Raw genomic sequence first — 19717 nt, 5'->3', positions numbered from 1 at the left:
ATGCCATGTTATCCCACCGAAAGACAAAGGCATTTCCCCGTTATATATTTACTGAGAAAGAACATAAAATGAAGTTCAATTATGGCTATTCAACATTTTCATTATCGCCATTCGTATCAGGGCGACAATACTATATAAACAAAATATTGTTTAGATCAAAGCAAGTATAAAAAAATAGAGGAAAAATGGCCGTCCAGAACAAAGTTTTATCATCACGATTGAACTAAGAATATCATGTTTCCTATAAAAATCTTTTGAATTCAATCAACTGGTAAAAATGGCCGCAAATTGGGAGCTATTTTGAAAACGGCAGTCTAAAAAAATTTCAATACTGCAAGTCGACTCAAAATATGTTTACCTTATGTTAAGCTTTCATTATTCTTTAATAATTCAGGAACAATTAGTGAAAAAAAGCATTTCGACCCCTATGCTCTATTTATAGAAATGACGGTCATGAAAAATTTTGGACTGGATACGACAAGGAATAATTGGGACAACTGGTACTTAACTGTGTTGCTCTTTTTTTCTGAAAAGAAGACTTTCAAAGTTAAAAAACGTTGAAAACGAGAATAACAAGCAAATGTTTCTAGGGCCAAAATTCCTACATGGATGGACGAATCATTTTGAAAATTTTGGCATAGGTCGGTCTTCTGATAGTGAAAAATAACTAACCCTGTCAGAGTTTTGCTAAATTCAACGGCTTTTGAGTTATTTGCAAAATTGTGTTTTTGGCCCGTCTGTTCTATTTTTAGACAGCCATGTTTTTCAATAGATAAAAAAAATTAAACAATCAGTTTGTGCAGGATACCCTACGAAATAATTATGCCAACTTTCATTAAATTTGGTCACAAGGTTTCAGATTAGATTTTCAAAGTTTAAATGTAAACAATAAAAAAATATATGTTTCAACAGCCATAACTCCTACATCAGGCGATGAAATATATTGAAATTACAGCATAGGTCCGTCTACTGATGATGAACAATAATATTACCATCGCCAGAATTATTTTTTTTTTTGCGTTATTTAAAAAAAATGTACTTTGACCCACTTGTTCTATATTAGTGAAAGCGGCCATGTTTTAAAAGTTGTGTTTTTTTAAAATAAATCTTGCGCAAGATACTCTTAATGTCAAATTTCATTCCAGTTGGTCAAGCAGTTTCAGAGGAGAAGATGTTTGAAAAAAAAGCTAATGAGGACAGACGACGAAGGACGCAATGTATTGGCAATCGCTCCCATGGCCTTCAGGCCAAGTAAGTAATAAGGATTCAATGACCAGTCAACATTCACGGACCCCGCATGAGGAAATCAGAACTACGCTTTTAACGTGATCTGTGACCATTCAAGGTAATGCTTGCTTACAAAACGAATACTAGAGCAGCTGCTTTCATTAAGCAACGGCACTTGACTTTGTCTACCTTGATTGACGAAGAGAACAAGAAACGAACGTTTACAAATAGACTTGATTGAGGTCCCTCTTCACTCTTATGAGGCTGACTTTATAGCTGATCAGATCCGAAGCAAAGCATATCGTTTAGCTATGTCCTTTAATCTCAGTTTCCGCTATATAGATGACGTATTATCTTTAAACAATCCTAATTTTGGGGATTTGATACATCGCATCTACCACAACGAACTTGAAATAAAGGATACTATAGACACTGTTAAGTCAGCCTCATATCTTATGGTTATGTTGCTACAAGATTGAAGTCATCACTATAAAAGTTTTATGGTCGTCATCATGAACTCATGGATCGTTAGGGTGTATCCATCTACACCATGGAAACTGATTTGTTCAATGTGTCATAGTTTTCCTTCCCTCTTTCGCCTACCCCGGATTTATTTTATGAGCAACTCGGCGGGTGTCTCTCGAAAAGCAGAAGACGCTTACCCTACAGGTGCACCTGATCCATACTCCTAGTTGCTCATTTGCTTTTGTTACTTTGTATGTATGATTTTAGTTCCACTAAGTTCTTTGTTGTGTATGTCTGTTTTCCATGTCTGGTCTGGATTACATTCTTTTGATTACCGCTTCAACCTTGGTTTCCTTGATTACTCTTTATATATATGACACAGAATCTATATTATTCTCTCTGATAACTCCACTTATATCTGTCGTGAACGAGTCTATCCTTCAATAACTAGTAGCTTGATATCAGAGATACATATATATTCTCAAATATGAAGCGAGGGACTTGTAGCAAGTCTAGTGTAATAGAAATTATTTAATGTTTATAAGTTAATGGTGAATCGAATCGGACGATTAACGAATGAGGTGACTATTTTCTTCTGTTTTTTTTTTTTTAACAATAATGGGAGAACGATGTCACCAAAATGGTAGTCAATTCAAGTTTAACCTTGACCGTAGAAGCCAGATTATAGGCTGACAGGCAGTTAACATGTAATACCAAGTGTTTATAAAGCAAGGATCTTTTTTAGTTTCATATCTTCAACATAGCTCGTGTCTTAAGGTTTGTTAATTATGAAGATAAACAAATCCTAGTTGATGCAAAACTGTAAAAGGCATTATCATTACAAAATATCAATATATTCAACTTCGTCCTCTTACTGATTACACCTCCTTAATATTCTTAGAGAAAATTCATAACTGTTTGTTATGTCACCAATTTCAAAGACTTTGATTGGAGTTACCATGGAAGTAAAGAAAATTCTCAGACTTAACGTGGCTCGTTGGTTTTAAAATTCCGGCAAACTGTGTCAGGTGATGCGCATGTTTCCATTGTTGTCGTAAAACCATTAGTTCGTTCAGATGTGTCTAAATATTTATAATGAGTCAGTTAACACGGTCTGTTAAAATCAATTGTTTTACAAGGTATGATGAATAAAATATCTTGTTTTAGTGTGTTCAAATACGATCCTATTAATGTTCTTTGCTTCCGTTAATGTCTGCGCCAATGCCGTAGTATCTTTTACAATTTTGTGTCGCTGAGGCCTGCGCTGGACGGACACACTACCCCTCCCTCCGTATAACATCAAATTCATTGTCATCATAAGCAGTACAGTAGCATTTAAAATCTGCTAGGTTGAAAATGTTTCAATTTGCAGTGAGACAAAGGCAATAGCAATTTATTAAAAATTGATAAAAAAAAATATTTCTTGCCACTCATAGCCCCAGAAGGTGAAGAAATCACCCATTCTACATTATGTGGTATAAGTGTGCATAGTGAAACCTGTTTAAACCATACCAGTGAGAAGGCAGCAAAAACAAACACAGATGATAAAATATTTAATTTCATACAACTTTTCAAGTGCTTCATAAAATATACCAACTTTAACATTTAAACAATCATAAGTAAATTAATAAATTAAATATTCTTACCCCATATATTTGACCAAGTCATTTCATTTACAATATATTTTATATTTTATATTTCGCACATGTACATATTTTACATGTGTATTGACTTTTTGCCCGACACTTTGGCGGATCGATGGAATGGTCCCACGGTACACCCCTTGCCACAACCAAAGAAGCACAAACTATTTATAAAATGTTGTATTAACGTTTTTATATTTGTCATGATAACCTTGTAAAAATGTTTATATGCTGTTTGAATATATGGTTACAAAGAATTGAAAAAGTTTTCATGACATTAAAAATTATAAAGATGTTTTCGATAAATGTTTTCTTGAAACATATATCATTCTGATGTTATCAAAATTAATTTAATGTTTGTAAAATAAATTATGTTATCAAAACCATGATGGAAACATTTTCTTTACATTGTCAGAAAATATTTATAACACGTTATATAAAAATGTTTTCCACATCGTTTTGTATATATATATATATATATTTGGTTTTACCATTTGATACAAGTACTGTTCTACATAATAAAGAATATATGTTGTAAAAAAATAATTTAGAGTTGACTTGTATGTTCAAAACAATAACAAATCATAACAATGCTCTACACAGTCGATCTGTACAGAAAAACCTACTGAAAATAGCAGTTCAAATGTGGCGGATCCATAGGATTGTCCCATGGCACAACGAAACATCCTGCTTTTGCAAACATGTTCGCTTTCATAATTGCCATCAAAACTACTGATAACGACATGTAAACGTGGTCAATGCACACGACAAGCTGACAAAACATTTCTGGAAAAATGGAAAAGAACAAAAAAAGAAAAAAAAGCAAAAACACACATTTCAAATGATTTGGTTGGGAAAATGCACTATCAAGCCAACTGATGTTCGTTTGGGAATACCCGGTTTTTTTTCTGGATCCGCCAGTTATGACAAAGGTATTTGGGCGTTGCATTCTGCGTTTCATGACATTTTATTCGTATTTTTTTTTATTTATTTATTTTCTTTCTTTTAACCTTTTAGATCTAGCTTTTGTTCACTTACATTTTGTGTATTTATTATTCATGTATATATTTTAGTAGCGTTTTCAACTTCATATCTTGGGTTATTTTCAAACTCATTTTATTTTTCAAATCATCTGTCCAAATTCTCGGTCCAATCATATAAAACTATAAAGGATGGAGTTATACCCTAAATCTCTCTTATTTGTTCATGTGTTTTATTCCATCTTACAATTTTGTCATGCTTCCAAAAATATATATCTATTTAAATTTCCAGTGATTCTCAAATCATCTACACGAATCTACACATTTTATGTACAATTGTACAACTGTTTTAAATGAACATACAATTAAAGGAGATAAATAATTTCTTCCAAGAGGATGCCCATGAAAATACCATTACTTCAACATGCTTTAATCCGCCAAAAATTCCAAGTAATTTTGGCTTCTTGTAAAAGGAGACAGATGTCTTTTAGTGAAAACTAATCTACTTCTATTACCTTTAAGACAGTTCCAGTATTTTCTTTTGTAATTTTTACTTTCAATTAGAAATTTGTTAATATATGCTTATCAAAACAGAATGGCATGACTCTTACTTTGAGGTGTACTCTGCTTTTGAATGTTCTGTATCTGTACCTAAATTACACCACAACTATCATTGCCAAATACAAACTATATCCCTCTTTTGGCTTCTTTTATACAAGAGACACTTTCTTCTCTTTTTTTTACCCTCAGTATTTAAAGTACTGCCAAAAACAAATCCTGAACTATGCTTTCTCACAAATACATGATTTGCAGTTTTAATATCACATCGTTATTCCCTATTTTGAGCATAATCTTCCTTCTCCTCAGTGTCCCTTATTCTATCTAGTTCTCTTCATGTTCCTCCTCATCCTCCTCCTCCTCTGAAAACCCCATTTTCTCCAAAGCCTCTGCCCTCTCTTTTTGAGATTTTTCGAAAAAGTAGTCAAATGGATACTCTTTTGCCCCAGCAATTTGATGGGCTAACAATTCTTCACTCTTTTCTTTGTAGTACCGCTGAACTTGGGCAACAAATTCCGACCCCTCACCCTGAATATCTAGTCCTGTAATGTCATTAAACATACTTTCTGTTGTTGGTACACAGTGAACATTGTTTGACTGGAAAAACTGAAAAATAAAAAAAAAATTATATTTTGAATAAATAAACTGATTCAAAATCAAACTGAATACACCTTTTATGTAATATAATTAAATGCTTGATAAGATTATCACTTTAATGAAATTCTACATCAATTATTTTAATTTGCATCTAGGCTCTATTTAAAAAAAAATGTGTTTTTTATTACCCTATCAACCCTACTGTTCAGCTAAAAACTGTACCTTACCCTATGGGTGCATCTGGTCCATGCTCCCAGATTTTAGTGGAGTCGGAGTTGCTCATTGTTACTTTGTATACATTATTTAAGTTACTTTATGTTCTTTATTGTGTATGTCTGTTTTCCATGTCTGGATGTCCGTGGATTACATTATTTTGATTACCCCTGGAACCTTTATTAATATTTAAAGTCTTTAAGTTTCCCTTCTTTATCATTTTCTAAAAAGCCAAATGTTTCAGCCATAAACTCAATGTTTAAAAAAGTAAAATAAGTACAAAACCCTATCTTCCCTATTTTTTTCCAAAGATGTAATACATGTAATAGGAAATATTTTAATTTTTGTCCTTTGATATAGGAAATAAGCATGATAATTATGCCCAATCACACTTACTGAACATATAGCTTTACAATCTCTGTACAAAAACTCCAAAGCAGCTGGATGGGTCAACTCTACTGCCTGGCTGACATCTATAATCCATACTTTATCATCATACCACAGAATGTTAAACTCACTCAGATCAGCATGAACTAGACCACATTCTTGGTGCATTTTCTTCATTATCTTTAAACACAATTTTACCAACCATTATAATAGAACATCAGACCAGATTGCTTCAATATCATATACATGTAGCTACTTTTAAACAAATCATATGAGCTTAAAGCTTGTAGTAATAGGAGTGCCAAAGAATGCCTAGATTTAACAAGTGTTAAATTATCCTACACACAAAATGAATCTTAATGAGTTCTTGGCACAAGTGATCGTATTTGGACATTAACAATAACAAATTAATAATCCTATTTATTTTATGGATTTCCTCCATTTTTCACTGTTATTTTCAACATACTGTGAAAGTACTTTAATTCATGGATACCAATTTTCATGGCACAGGGAAGAAACACAAGTTTGTGGATTCTTGAATTTGTGGTTTGAATGTTTTCAGTGTACACATCAATGGGAATCTCTTATTCCTTGGGAACAAAATTTTATGGTTTGATCTACCCACGAAAACCAAGAAAATTGGTACCCCACAAACAATAGTACTTTCACGATAAGTTTTAAGGTTTGTGTTTGGTGGACTTATATTTGTGTTATGTTTTGGCAGGAGAAGGTCAAAAGTCAAATTACAGAATTTATGTCACATTGTAAATTATTCAAAGTCAAATTACAGAATTTAGGTCACAATGTGAATTATTCAAAATTTTTTACACAGGGAACATTCTGTAAATCACTGATATCTATATACATGTAATAACACAAGTTAATTATATGTTCACTTGACCATCTAAATGATCTGGTGGCACCATACATTCCCCAATGGTAAGAGCTGGAGCTTTCACCCACAAACCTAGTGTTATTTCAACCATGATAGATGTGTGACAAATCCAAATAGATATCTGACTTCAAATTTGGTGTTTTAATACATGTATTTTACAAATTTTGGGAGGAGTTCCTTTAACCAAAATAAAGTTTATAGGTCAACAAATACCTCTTACTCTTTCAAAAGTCAAACAAAATCATTTTTCTCCACCATCAAGATTGTACACATCATTTACCCAAACTGCATACCGTAAAACATGGTCTTACCTCAACAGTCTGTTCAAATGCATCCTGCATGTCTTCAGGAGACAGTTTGACATCCTTCAGTTTAGGAGCTGCCTTCCCATCTTTACCAATAAAGCTCATTACTAAAACATGTTTCTTCAATACCTGTACATGTGGACAGGGAATTCCAAACTTCTTCATTCTACAACAAACAAAACACATATATATGTAGACCCTCAGTCAATACATGAGGGTCTCAATTTTTTTCTGTCAGAACTGATGTATGCAGTCAGAATGTGATACAATGACAGTTAAACCTTTTCTGGCAGACACACATCGTCCATTATAGGAAGTCTTGCATATTCCAGTTGGCATCAGCAATATAACAATATAACAGTAGATGATCAATTCAGTACTAGTCCATATAAAATTCAGGCACTGCCAATGGTAAAGTGATTCATGGTGCAGAAAAATCCACCAAACAAACGATGCTCTTTCAGTCTATATATTCTATACTTTCGCACAACAATATACATTTCTGCATTCAGATCTGCACTTTTTGGAAAATCATAAAATTATCTACCACTAAAATCAAGCAAAAAATGAAACCAAATCAAGAACAATAACTCTTGCAAAGTGACAATTTCATGTACAATCTGTATAATTTTCATCTCAAAAGTGCAACAACCAAATGAAAAACTAAGACTGGTTATGTGATCAGTAACTGTTTCTGAACAAGAAATAGAACTGAGTTTGATGGGTTTTTGATAAGCATGAAGACTGCTATTTAAGTTAAAATTTTATTTGAGTACAATTTTGCTCCGTCCCACAAAGGCAAAGCTTAAAACCATATTAAGAATAAGTGATACTGTTATTGGATGTAAACACAAAAAGCCTCTAAAACCAACAAAACGGTCAGTTTCAAACAAAAATGCCAAAATCTAAAGCTGCTATTTATTTAGTTCAAAATATCGCATTTACTCCTGATATCAACTATCATTCAAATTAAACCATGTTGAAAATTGCCAAATTTTGGCAGCAATTTTGCTTAAGATGACAGCATTTTGATTTTTTTTTACTTACCTACCTGAGGAATTATCATACTATTATACTTGGAAATGAGTTTTTAAATAACATTTTTTTGATAATTTTTGGAGTTTTATCATGTTCAGAGTTTTTTATTATGGCATTGACTGAATGACTGGCACTTTGTTACATTTTACAGGACTGTTTGTTTTATTTGATTATAAAATATCTGAAGTTTGTTAACATAATGATGCATGAAAATTCCATTAGTGCAAGACCATTATTAGTTACCATTTTGTGCATTGATTTTTAATTCCTCCACCAGTGAAAGTGCCAGTTCTTCATGTACATGAACAAGTTAACTTGCAAACGTCAATTATCCATCAAAAATAAAACCTTGTTCAAAGTCCTTGACAAAGCTAGAAATAGCAGAATAATACTACAATGATACAATCAGATTTGAAAACAAAACTATGCTGCATACCTGTTCAGATTAGCTGTTTCTTTTTCACCCCAAATTTTGATTATTTTTCTTGGATTTTGTTTCTTGAAATCATCTCTAGAGAATCTGTGATCTCCATGAACATATTTCTCCCTATTTTTAAACTCATTCAGAGTTGTTTTATAGACTTTAATTGCACATTCTTTGGGGAGAGTTTCTCCATTCAACCTAAAATAAGACAAAAAATTGTTACATAAAGGACTAAAAATAGCTAAGAAATACCACATTCATGGATATATTACATATCCTAGGAAAAGTGGAAATGTTACAAAAAGGCTTCTGGAACAGGGTTATGTTGCTTCAAGATTGAAGTCATCACTACAGAAGTTTTATGGTCGTCATCACGAACTCGTGGATCGTTATGGTGTATCCATCTGCACCATGAAAACTGATTTATTCAACAGGTCATAGTTTTCCTTTCCTCATTTGTCTACCCTGGACTTGTCTTTTTATGAGCAACTCAGCGGGTTTTTCTAGAAAAGCAGAGGACACTTACCCTACCGGTGCACCTGGTCCATGCTCCCAGTTTTTAGTGGAGTCCAAGTTGCTCATTTACTTTCGTTACTTTGTATGTATTATTTTAGTTACTTTATGTTCTTTGTTGTGTTTGTCTGTTTTCCATGTTTGGTTTTGTCCTTGGATAAAAAAAAAATATTTCACTTCACAAATCCATGCAATTTTAACATGCAGTGAATGCCAATATTGTTTGACATGTAGGTCCCATAATTTTAAACAGCTTTTGTACATATCAAATCAAAATTAAATTTAGTTGTTCACCTATTTGATGTAAGGGAGATAATAACTATATAATTTTGCTTTTTGTACTTGAAACAAAATTGTTACTTGTACATCATGGAAGTGTTTCCATCACATGCAAACAATTCATTCATAAATTTCAAAGCTTAAAACACAAAATTCTTTCTATAATTAAACAATTTAGCTGATGAAAGTGCAACAAACATTACTAATGTAACACTAATGAAAACATCATAAAATTGCTATTAAAATACCCATGATGAACTTTTACAGGATTTCATGTTTTTTTTTTTTCAAACATACTTCTACGGTTCTGGTAACTATAAATAGAGGACAAAGTCCTCATAATGTTAATAAAAATAAAAGAAGCACTGACACCTAGTTTAGTCTGACAGGAAGTTACATGCAGTGAAGTTTTCTGGAATTTATGGATTTAGTGTAATTAAAATGAGAAAAACAAACTGAATGTAGAGTAATCTAGTTCCATATCTGTACATCTGGATCAACAAGATGTCCTAAAGTCTACAAGAACTTGGTTCATCACTTATAAGGCTTGAAACTTAAAACATCCTCTTCCTTATATTAGTGTTAATGTAAAGGAAAATTCTACTCTTCTACTTTGTTAAAAATTCTTGTCTCAAATCTTTCGACAGAGAGAATTTTTTTTGTCATACACAATACTCCTCATGCATGAAAATCATATATATTGCTTGACAGAGCTGGACTTTATTTTTCATTTGTAAAACTCAAAGAATTCACTACGTGCATATAGCCCTATATTAAAGATTACTTACTCTCCCCCATACGCATGAAATACCACTGATTCCTTGCCAGAGCTAATGCTACCACTAATAGAGTCCAGTACACCATTGTTCACAAGTTTGTACAGAATCAGACGTGTATTGGCATCCATTACTTGACCCTGAAAAATTATATGCATGTGAGGTGAATGCTTAACTTGATAAATTTGTGGATTGTTATAGTGTATCAGCTCAATGTACCCTAGTTTTCCTTTCCTCTTTAATCCACCCCCGACTTTACATTTTATGAACAACTCGGCAGGTGTTTCTAGTAAAGCAGAGGACACTTATCCTCCCGGTCCACCTGGTCCACCTTCCAAGTTTTAGTGGACGGAATTTCTAATTTACTTTTGTTACTTTGTATGTATTATTTTGGTTATTTTATGTTTTCCTCGTTGTGTTTGTAGTTTTCCACATCTAGTCTTTTTCCCTGGATTACATTCTATTGATTTCAGCTAGAATCTTGGTTCCCTTGATTACTCTTTCTAGAAAAGCGCAGGATGCTTACCCTATTGGTGCACCAGGTCCATGCTCCCAGTTTCTAGTGTAGCCCAGGTTGCTCTCACTTTTGTTTTTTTGTGCATATTGTGTAGATTATTTTATGTTCTTAGATGTGTGGGTCTATTTTCCCTGCCTGATCTTTATTCTTGGAATATATTCTTTTTGTTACAGTTTGAATCATGGTGTGCTTTGCTGTTTCATTATGTTTGCTCAATTTTAGACTGTTGCCCCAAGAACAATGAATCCACATCTCAACAGATGCCATGGTTGAAATATATGAAACATGTAAAACGAACATAACACTTCAAAGTCTGTATCACATGCCATATTAACCATCAACCTATATCATCCCTCTGGTCTGATGTCTTTGAGCTTTGGGGTAATACAGCATGTATGACAGATTTCAACACATAATATTTAATAAGTAAACTTTGTTAAGTATCATTCTGTGTAAGAATCAGGCAATGGGTGGCACATAATTATTCCTATTTTTTTTCTGCCTCAAATAGATTCAATACATCTACAATACAACCAAAAAGATATTTACACTTATCCGGAAACATCTCTATTACTGCTTATACAGAGGAAATGAGAGGGAAACATCCCTCCATGTTTCCATAGTGCATTTCAACTAAATTTGACCTACATGTATCAAAGTCTTAAAAAAGCAAACTTTACAAACAATTTTATAGTTATTTTTGGAGGAAATAAGGTAAAAAATACTTGGATAATGCAATAAAATCTCAGCATATTTTTCTTTAACTTCCACACCGTATACAAATTTTGCCTGATTCTTAGACAGAGATGTACTTAAATACTCACTGCTGTTGAATGTTCTTTTTTCTCGTGAAGTTTTTGATGTCTTCTGTTTTCAGCTTCTGAGTGCATCTTTAGCTTATTATATACTTTATTGCTCAACTTCATATCCATTCCCTCACCATCTCCAGAGTAAAATTCAGGGGGAAACTGAAAAAAAAACAACATAAAATACTTATCTAGTAACCTTTGGAACAATTCAAGTGGGAGATTACCTAGTAACCTTTGGAACAGTTCAAGCGGGAGATTCCCCCGATGACACTATCTCATGTGAAAGATTTTTGCATAAAAGCACTTTGAATTCAATTATTTAGTATTTTTCACAGATAATATAGTAATTTTATACAATTTAACAATATTAGAGGGTTACAAAATGATTAATACACAAAATCTTCTGCTTTCATTGTATCACACAACATGCATTAGCTTAGTCAATCTTTTACTGATAAAAAAAACAACATATTATAATCGGATCAGTTCAGGGACTGTATGATTCATTCATTTTCAGAGATAAAAATTAGCAGTTGCCCAGTGTCTCATGGCTACAAGATTTTGAGCTGGGCTACCAAACTTTTGGGAAAAATCTAGTTAAACATATAGGAAATATTAAACAAAAATATGGTCAGGCCTGGGCTACCAGCTTGTATTTCCTAATTTTTACACCAAAATGCATGGCGTTAAAACAAAAAGCAGAACCCCAAAACTGTACTTGATTTCTTATTAACTTATAAAACCACAACACCAATCATGTATAAGGTTCCATACCTCCATCAGTTTAGATGCATTCTTTCTACCACATATAACAGGATCATGTTTGGTTACAATATTCTTCCCATGTCCTGATGTGCCATTCTTTTTAAATGTTGGTGATTTCTTATCTAAAATAAAATGAAATATGACACAAAATTTTTAAAATGAAAAGGTATAAAATGAGATGATTTAAGGTAGAGCAAAAAATATGAAGTACAGTCTTTTCCATTTATATTACAATAGTGACCCCGTTTCCTTCAGCATTTTTTTTTGTTTTATTCTGAATGGGACATTATAAGGCCTTATTCTTAAATAATCTTATGAAAAAAAAAAGTTCAAACAACTAAGATGTATTAATTGGGTGTTGCTTATATAAAACATGCATTGCCTCACCACTTTAAAGATTATTTAAATGTTTTTTTTAACATAGATAAACTGAACACCTATCCAAATTGAACCAATCCTAAAGTCCAAAAGGTGTTCAATTTGGACAAGTTGCACTGTATAAGTGTCAAGTACCAACCCCATTCTGATTCAGGTTCATAATCTTCATCGAATTCTTCTCGATCAGCCTCATCTCTGTAGGCAGGATGTACAGTTCTGTAATTCTCAAATGATATTGAAACTGAAACACAAAGAGATGTTAGGTATGCATGAATAATATGCAGACAATGCAGCTGATTATACAGTCCATGGAAGAAACATTTCCTAATTACAGTACTTCAACAATACTCATTCCAATCCATTCAGCAAATGTCATTTTTCCTGTATTATGATTCTACACCAGACTTAATGAGCAACTCGGCGGGTGTTTCTAGAAAAGCAGAGGACGCATACCCTAGTGGTGCACCTGGTCTATGCTCCCAGTTTTCAGTGGAGTCCCAGTTGCTAATTTGCTTTTGTACATTGTATGTATGATTTTAGTTACTTTATGTTCTTTATTGTGTATGTCTGTTTTCAATGTCTGGTCTTTGTCTCTGGGTTGCATTCTTTTGATTACCGCTATAACCTTGGTTCCCTTGGCTACTCTTGATTAATTATGAACTTTAAACTACCTTAAAGATGACCATTTTTACAATAGTGTAAATGTATCTGACAAAATGAAGCTGATTATGCACTAACAGTTTCTTTTGTGTTTTTTTTCATTCAATGCAAATCAAATACCTCTAAAATTCCCTACAATATTGCATTTGTGCCTATTTAAAAATGACAAAATATGAATACAGTTAATGAGTTTCTCCCTTTCCAAGCTGGAGATTTAAAACCCATTCAAATTTTTAATCATTAGGCAGTGGTTAAAATTTCGGAGAAATTTCAAACCATTTTTCATTTTCCAAGTTTTCTTCAGATTTCATAGGAGATGCCAATTTTCTCTTAACTTTTTCTTAATCTAAACTATTTCTCCACTCTGGAAAATTAAGATTTTAACATTTCAAGTGGAGAAATAATTTAAACAACTCATTACTGAAGGAGAATCTATATGTACATGCACAAGTAACTAATGTCGCTCTGATCATGAACAACGGCACACAGCACTTTGAAACAAACAAAAAGTTACATATTTTTTTTCCAAGTTTCCATCTTCATATATACTCCTTGAGACGTTCACGTTTCCCATTTTTGTTCCTCATCGTTTACTGTGTGTTTACACATCATTTTGCCTTCGTTTAAACGCACAATAAATGCACGATAGTTGCGCTTGTTTAAACGCATGCTGGGAGCATTTGTTTAAACGCACAATAGGAGCGTCTGTTTAAATACACCATAGGAGTGTTCATTTGAACGCATGATAGGAGTGTTCATTTTAAACACCCAATAGAAGCGTTCGTTTAGACGCACGATAGAAACGTTCGTTTATTTCTGTTTCATTGATTATTTCCTTGATTTAATGTTATTTATATATTTTTTGCTATTACTGATTTATATAACTTCATTAATTTTATTTTCAATTTTTTCTGTCTTCATTATATGCCAATATTCTAATTTTTCGTCGTTCGTCTATCGTGCGTTTAAATACACGATAGAAGCGTTCGTTTATCCTGCGTTTCGTTTAGCGTGCATTTGGGTATCATGCGTGCAGGAAACCTAAACATCTCAAGGAGAGTACAATGTACAAAACATAATATTGGCCAAAACTTGTCATCAAAGGCATTAAAAGTATATTTTGCAGGGGCTGCTCTGGCTTTCAAAATTCTGTCACCAGAAAAATCGCCAACTGCCTTTTTTTTGTCGCCAATTTTCAGAAATTAGAGCCAGAATGGGTGCCAAATTCTTTTTTTTTCTAATTTTTTAAATATGACAGTATTAAGTCCAGTGATGGGTTATCAATTCATCAAAATAACCCCTTCATTCATGACATACATGTATCCAAGATTCACTCTTGATGCATGTATAAAGCAGGTTTTTAGCTCTAGTCTCAGTCAGGATATAAAAATATTAGTCACTTTTTATAGGCAAAATAATAAAGTAATACTCCAGAAAAAGGTGTTTTATTTCTAGCAAGGACTTATGTATCATATGGTTTAACAGGGTTTTGAAGCCTGTATGTAGCCATGTGCACATAGCCATGATTGTGTTAACCTTTGACCAGAAGATAAGAGTTTTGACTGGCGCGACAATATATTTACATCTAATTGACACCTCCCAGGAGGATATTGTGAGTCACGGGTCACCCGGTCTAATTACTTTTGATTGGCTTCAGTTGAAAATTGGTCATGATCAATTTACTTTAACCAGGTGTCAACACAATTGTTTAATTGGAGAGAATATCCGTAGCTGACAAACTTCATGTCAATTTTAATACACAAAACCTAGGCGCCAAGAAAATTGACAACTGTTTATTTTTGTCACCAGATCAAATAACAAATCACAAATTGCGACATTGGCGAAGCCTAGCACGATCCCTGTTTTCTAACACAATGTATGTGCCTCTCAATCACTAAAGGTTAAAGTTTCAGTAAAAAAACATTATCAGTATCTATACCTTTTTGGTCTTTATTCAAGGCTTTTTCTTTTGTCAGTAATTCTTGATCATATTGTTTATCATACTCCAGCTGTAACATTCGGGCTAACATTTCGTCATCGACAGTCTCCTCACTGGTTGCTCCTCCTGCAGCCACTAGAGCATCTAAATCTACCTCACCACTAACTTTAGTGCTGAATTACATAGAAAAAGAATGTACATTTGTATATGTTGCATCTACATGTAAACAATGAGCTAAGGCCAAGAAAAAAAGTATGTCTGTTGATTGATAAATTGGGTACGTAGGTCGGCATAATCTTTTTATTTTTGGCACAGGTTCACCTTTAGGTCAACCAAATTTTTAGTCTCTGCGTGTTGCTTTAACATGTAAAAAAAAAACATCTTTGCATGTATTATTAATAACTACTTTTTGTGGTCACCATGCTGGTAACACAGTGAACAGCCAAACATGAAAACAGCTCCGGACACTGAATCCCAAAAGGGATTAAGAAGAAGAGATGCATATGAGTGATTCCACCCTGAAAAGTGGAGAAAATAAATTTTGGTTGACACTGACAGTAGTGTATTTACCTCTTAAAATCTTTTTCAATGTTCTTCTGTTCCTGTTCAATAAATTCCTCACTGAGTTGTTCATTCATAACATCTTGTAGACAACTTGGTACTGGTGTTGAAAGCTGTGCTGGTTTTCCCCAGGGTGATGATTTTGTTGTTGAATTTGTGGCCATATTGCTGTTAGTTTGATGGTTATAGCTGGAAATAGTAATTGGTACTTCCATGTATGTTTTTTTGTTTATGGTTTCTTTTCTCTACACTAAAAATTGTATTATCGTCTTCTAAACTGTATGGAATATATATTACACAATTCAGGATTTTTTTCTCTCGAAATTTTATCTTGATAGTCGCTTTTTTATGTTTACAATTGTTTGTCAAGATTTTAAATGAACTAAAAGCATTTTTGTATGGCTTTATAAAGTAGTGTTATTCTAAAAATAAAATGGTGAGGCAATACCTTAAATGAATTTGCTGGTTTGCAAGATGTTGTGAAATCACAGAACAAACAAATAATTTTCCAGAGTTGTCCCCCTTTTCACTTCCGCTTAGGAGAAACTTAAAATAGCTCCTTTTGTTCCGAACAGTCTTTTTTGTATGTGTTAGAAATTCGTAGCATTAAAAACTTATATATTACAGGTCTATGATCAAAGACAAGAAAATGTATTAAATACGTATCGCAGATTGTGTATATTTTACATATTTAGAAAACAAAAATATGTTTTAACGTACAGTACAAGTAACTCTTTGTGCACTTGTGCTTGTGTACATGTACTAACATTTTTAAAAGATTGAAGATGATATTTCTGTCGAAGCCATATACATGTACACTACACCGTTTTTCAATAAGTGGAAAGCGTATGTTATGTCTGATTATTCCAAATGTCCTCTCTTCATCAAACTGACTCATGATGTCATTTTTACAGTAAAAAGGGGATGTCTGCAATTAACGCCCTGACTAGCAGCCGTGTTGTCCAATCTGTTTTGCAAATACTATAACATTATTCAGTTTATATCATTCTTGTTTTTGTTTTGTTCGTTTATTCGTATGTTTAATTTCTTTCATTTTTTAAATTTTTTTATTTATTCTATTTATTTATTTATTTATTTATTTATCTTTTTGATGTACACTCCTTGAGATGTTTAGTTTTCCTGTTTAAACGCATGATAGACGAACAAAGAAAAATGATAATACTTACAAATAATGACGAAAGAAAAAAATAGAAAATAGAATAAATGAAAATATATAAATAAATAAAAGCAATAAATATAATAATGACATTTGGATCAAGGAAATAATGAAAGAAAAAAACGAAAGCTTCTATCGTGCGTTTAAACGAACGCAAAACGATGTGTCAACGCACGATAAACGATGCACGGACGTAAAATTGGAAACGTGAACATCTCAAGGAGTGTATTTACCGAATGCCTAATTGGATCAATTTAAGATTAATATCTATTTTTCAATAAACTGACATATAAGAATACTGGATGTCGGGATATACGTACATGTGTACACACTATGTACATGAATTGTCACTTACAGCTTTATCTTTTACAAAGACTTAACGGCAGATCTACCACGCCAAGGATTTAAGTATCACAACTCATACGTTATGCTTGCCGAAACTACGCAGACTTTTTTTGTATCGCGCTAGACTTCTTACAATTAGGTTTCTGGAACAGGGTTAATATGCTGCTACAAGATTGAAGCCATCATGCACTGCAAAAGTTTTATGGTCGTCATCATAAACTAGTGCAGATCGTTACGATATATACATCTGCACAATACAAACTGAATTGCTCAACGTGTCAGTTTTCCTTTCATCTTTCGTCTACCTTGGATTTGACTTTTTATGAACAACTCGGCCGTTGTCTCTAGAAAAGCAGAGAACGATTTCCTACCTGGTTCATGCTACCTGTTTTTAGAGGAGTCAGAGTTGCGCATTTACTTTTGTTACTTTGTATTATTTTGGCTATTTTATGTTCTTTGTTGTGTATGTCTGTTTCGTTGTGTAGTCTTTGTCATTGAATTACATTATTTTGATTTCCGCTAGAAATTTGGTTCCCTTGATTACTCTTTTGTCTGCTAGTTAAAAACAGTATGATTTATAGAAAAAGTCCCATAAAATTAATGTATGCGACCTGGAGTTATACCTTGTATTATGTATTTTACACAAGAAATAGCCTATACATTGTGTATACCTTATGCATTATGGTCAAAAGTCGCGCAATAGAGAGTTTTGATTTTAAAGTCTAAAAAGAAATGCGCCCATACTCACGACTGTTTTAGACAGGAATCCAAATACATGTACAGAGATAAAAAAAATGCATTGACATTGGACTTATCATGTTACATGTACTTCCTTACATTGTATCACCGGATATTTGGTATACTTGAAGTTGAGATTTTACGGAAATATAAAGTTTTCAATAACATTGAAAATCAAATATCTCATATATTTTAATTCAATTCTTCATGCGTTTACTGTAACACATTTTCAATCAGTTTAATTTTCGCTAGCTCTTCATGTCAAAAATGTGCTTCCGGTCAACGCTTTTATACGTCGATGAAATATCAAAAATGATACATTCACAATGATCAATAATAGTAGTCCGCATAATTGTTGGCCAATCGGAACGCCTCAGCCTTTCTAGTCAATTGGAACACCTCAGCCTTTCTAGCTACACAAAAGAAAAATCTCGGAGGCACTAGGCGGATTGATCTGTCCGGAATTTGACGATTCGACTTTGAAATTTTTGTTAAACTATTTGAATGTTTTACCATTACCTTTTTTTTTTAGCTCCTCGCCTCGCGTCAAAGTTTTGACGAGTTGTTGTTCTTTATTTCTAGTAATATCCAACTAAAATTTTTACCGCCACCTGGTGGATAGAACTGCTTAGATTTGCGTATGACTACAATTCCGGCAATTTTTTCTAGAAGAAATTCTCCTTTCTGCATCTGATTTTATTTGTTAGTGTAGCGGAAATGGCCGAGTAGTTCCGATTATCTTTCAGGTTACAGAAAAGAAAAACCTCGGAGGCACTAGGCCGAAGAACCTGGTCGGAATTGAATCGGTCCGATTGTAAAACTTTAGTTTTACTGATTGAATTTTTACCATTTATTATTTTTTTTTTAGGTTTTTTTTTTTTTCTAGCTTCTCGCTCCGCGCCAAAATTCTTGACAGAGGTAATGTTCTTTATTTCTAGTGAATTTTAGAGCCACCTGGTGATTAGAACTACTTTGACTCACGTCTGACTATAAATCCTGCAATTGTTTCAAGAAGAAATTCTCCTTTCTGCTTCTGAGATTATTTTTTTTTTTGTGTAGCGGGAATGGCCGAGTAGTTCCGATTGAATTGTTGGCTTTGTATGAATGGCTTTCAGATTTGTTTCTTCGACTAATGAAACATCATCTATAAAGGCAATAAGCGTATTTTAGTGATATGCACAGTAAATATAATCATATTGCTTGTACAAAGATTCAAAACAATGTTATAATTAGCGAGTAACAATACGACAGAGAAAACTTTTTACACAGTCATGATATTAGAAACAGCTTTTATACACATATTTCTGAAGCCGGATGTACATCAGTTTTTATGGATCACCACACGAAAGTTATACTTGTTACGTATCTCTCTTTCGGCGGGAGTCTCCCGATAATTCATTGAAAAAATAACTTTAATTAACATGCCTTTGTTAAAGCGGGACATTTAGCTAATTCCGGAATTTCTTCAGTTTTTTTTTTTTTTTTTTTTTTTTTTTTTTTTTTTTTTTTTTTATTTTCGGAGTATAAA

General features: G+C 33.0%; 1 protein-coding gene across 1 annotated transcript; it reads right to left on the bottom strand.

Annotated features, from left to right (window-relative positions):
• Positions 1 to 3232: 3232 nt before the first annotated feature.
• Positions 3233 to 18243, bottom strand: LOC148598337 (serine/threonine-protein kinase RIO3-like). Its single transcript, XM_088561174.1, has 11 exons — positions 18200 to 18243; positions 15939 to 16118; positions 15369 to 15541; positions 12909 to 13010; positions 12401 to 12513; positions 11642 to 11785; positions 10313 to 10440; positions 8745 to 8930; positions 7277 to 7436; positions 6080 to 6250; positions 3233 to 5479 (listed from the first exon to the last, which is right to left on the bottom strand). Exons 1-11 carry the CDS (start codon positions 18226 to 18228, stop codon positions 5198 to 5200), a joined length of 1668 nt encoding a protein of 555 aa, XP_088417300.1. The 5' UTR covers positions 18229 to 18243; the 3' UTR covers positions 3233 to 5197.
• Positions 18244 to 19717: the final 1474 nt, after the last annotated feature.

The sequence above is a fragment of the Perna viridis genome, chromosome 14 (genome assembly GCF_037379345.1).
Source record: "Perna viridis isolate PV_CMFRI_1.1 ecotype Kerala chromosome 14, ASM3737934v1, whole genome shotgun sequence".
Taxonomy (NCBI): Eukaryota; Metazoa; Mollusca; class Bivalvia; order Mytilida; family Mytilidae; genus Perna; species Perna viridis.
This window is presented reverse-complemented; position numbering and strand designations above follow the sequence as displayed.

Bases quoted from the DNA above. Each gene is read 5' to 3' on its own strand.
- LOC148598337 (XM_088561174.1), bottom strand. From the start codon at position 18,228: ATGTATTTGGATTCCTGTCTAAAACAGTC. The intron at 15,542-15,938 runs GTAAATACACTA...TATGTAATTCAG, and splicing joins ATTGAAAAAGATTTTAAGAG to CACTAAAGTTAGTGGTGAGG. The intron at 11,786-12,400 runs GTATGGAACCTT...TTTTTTTTTCAG, and splicing joins ATGCATCTAAACTGATGGAG to TTTCCCCCTGAATTTTACTC.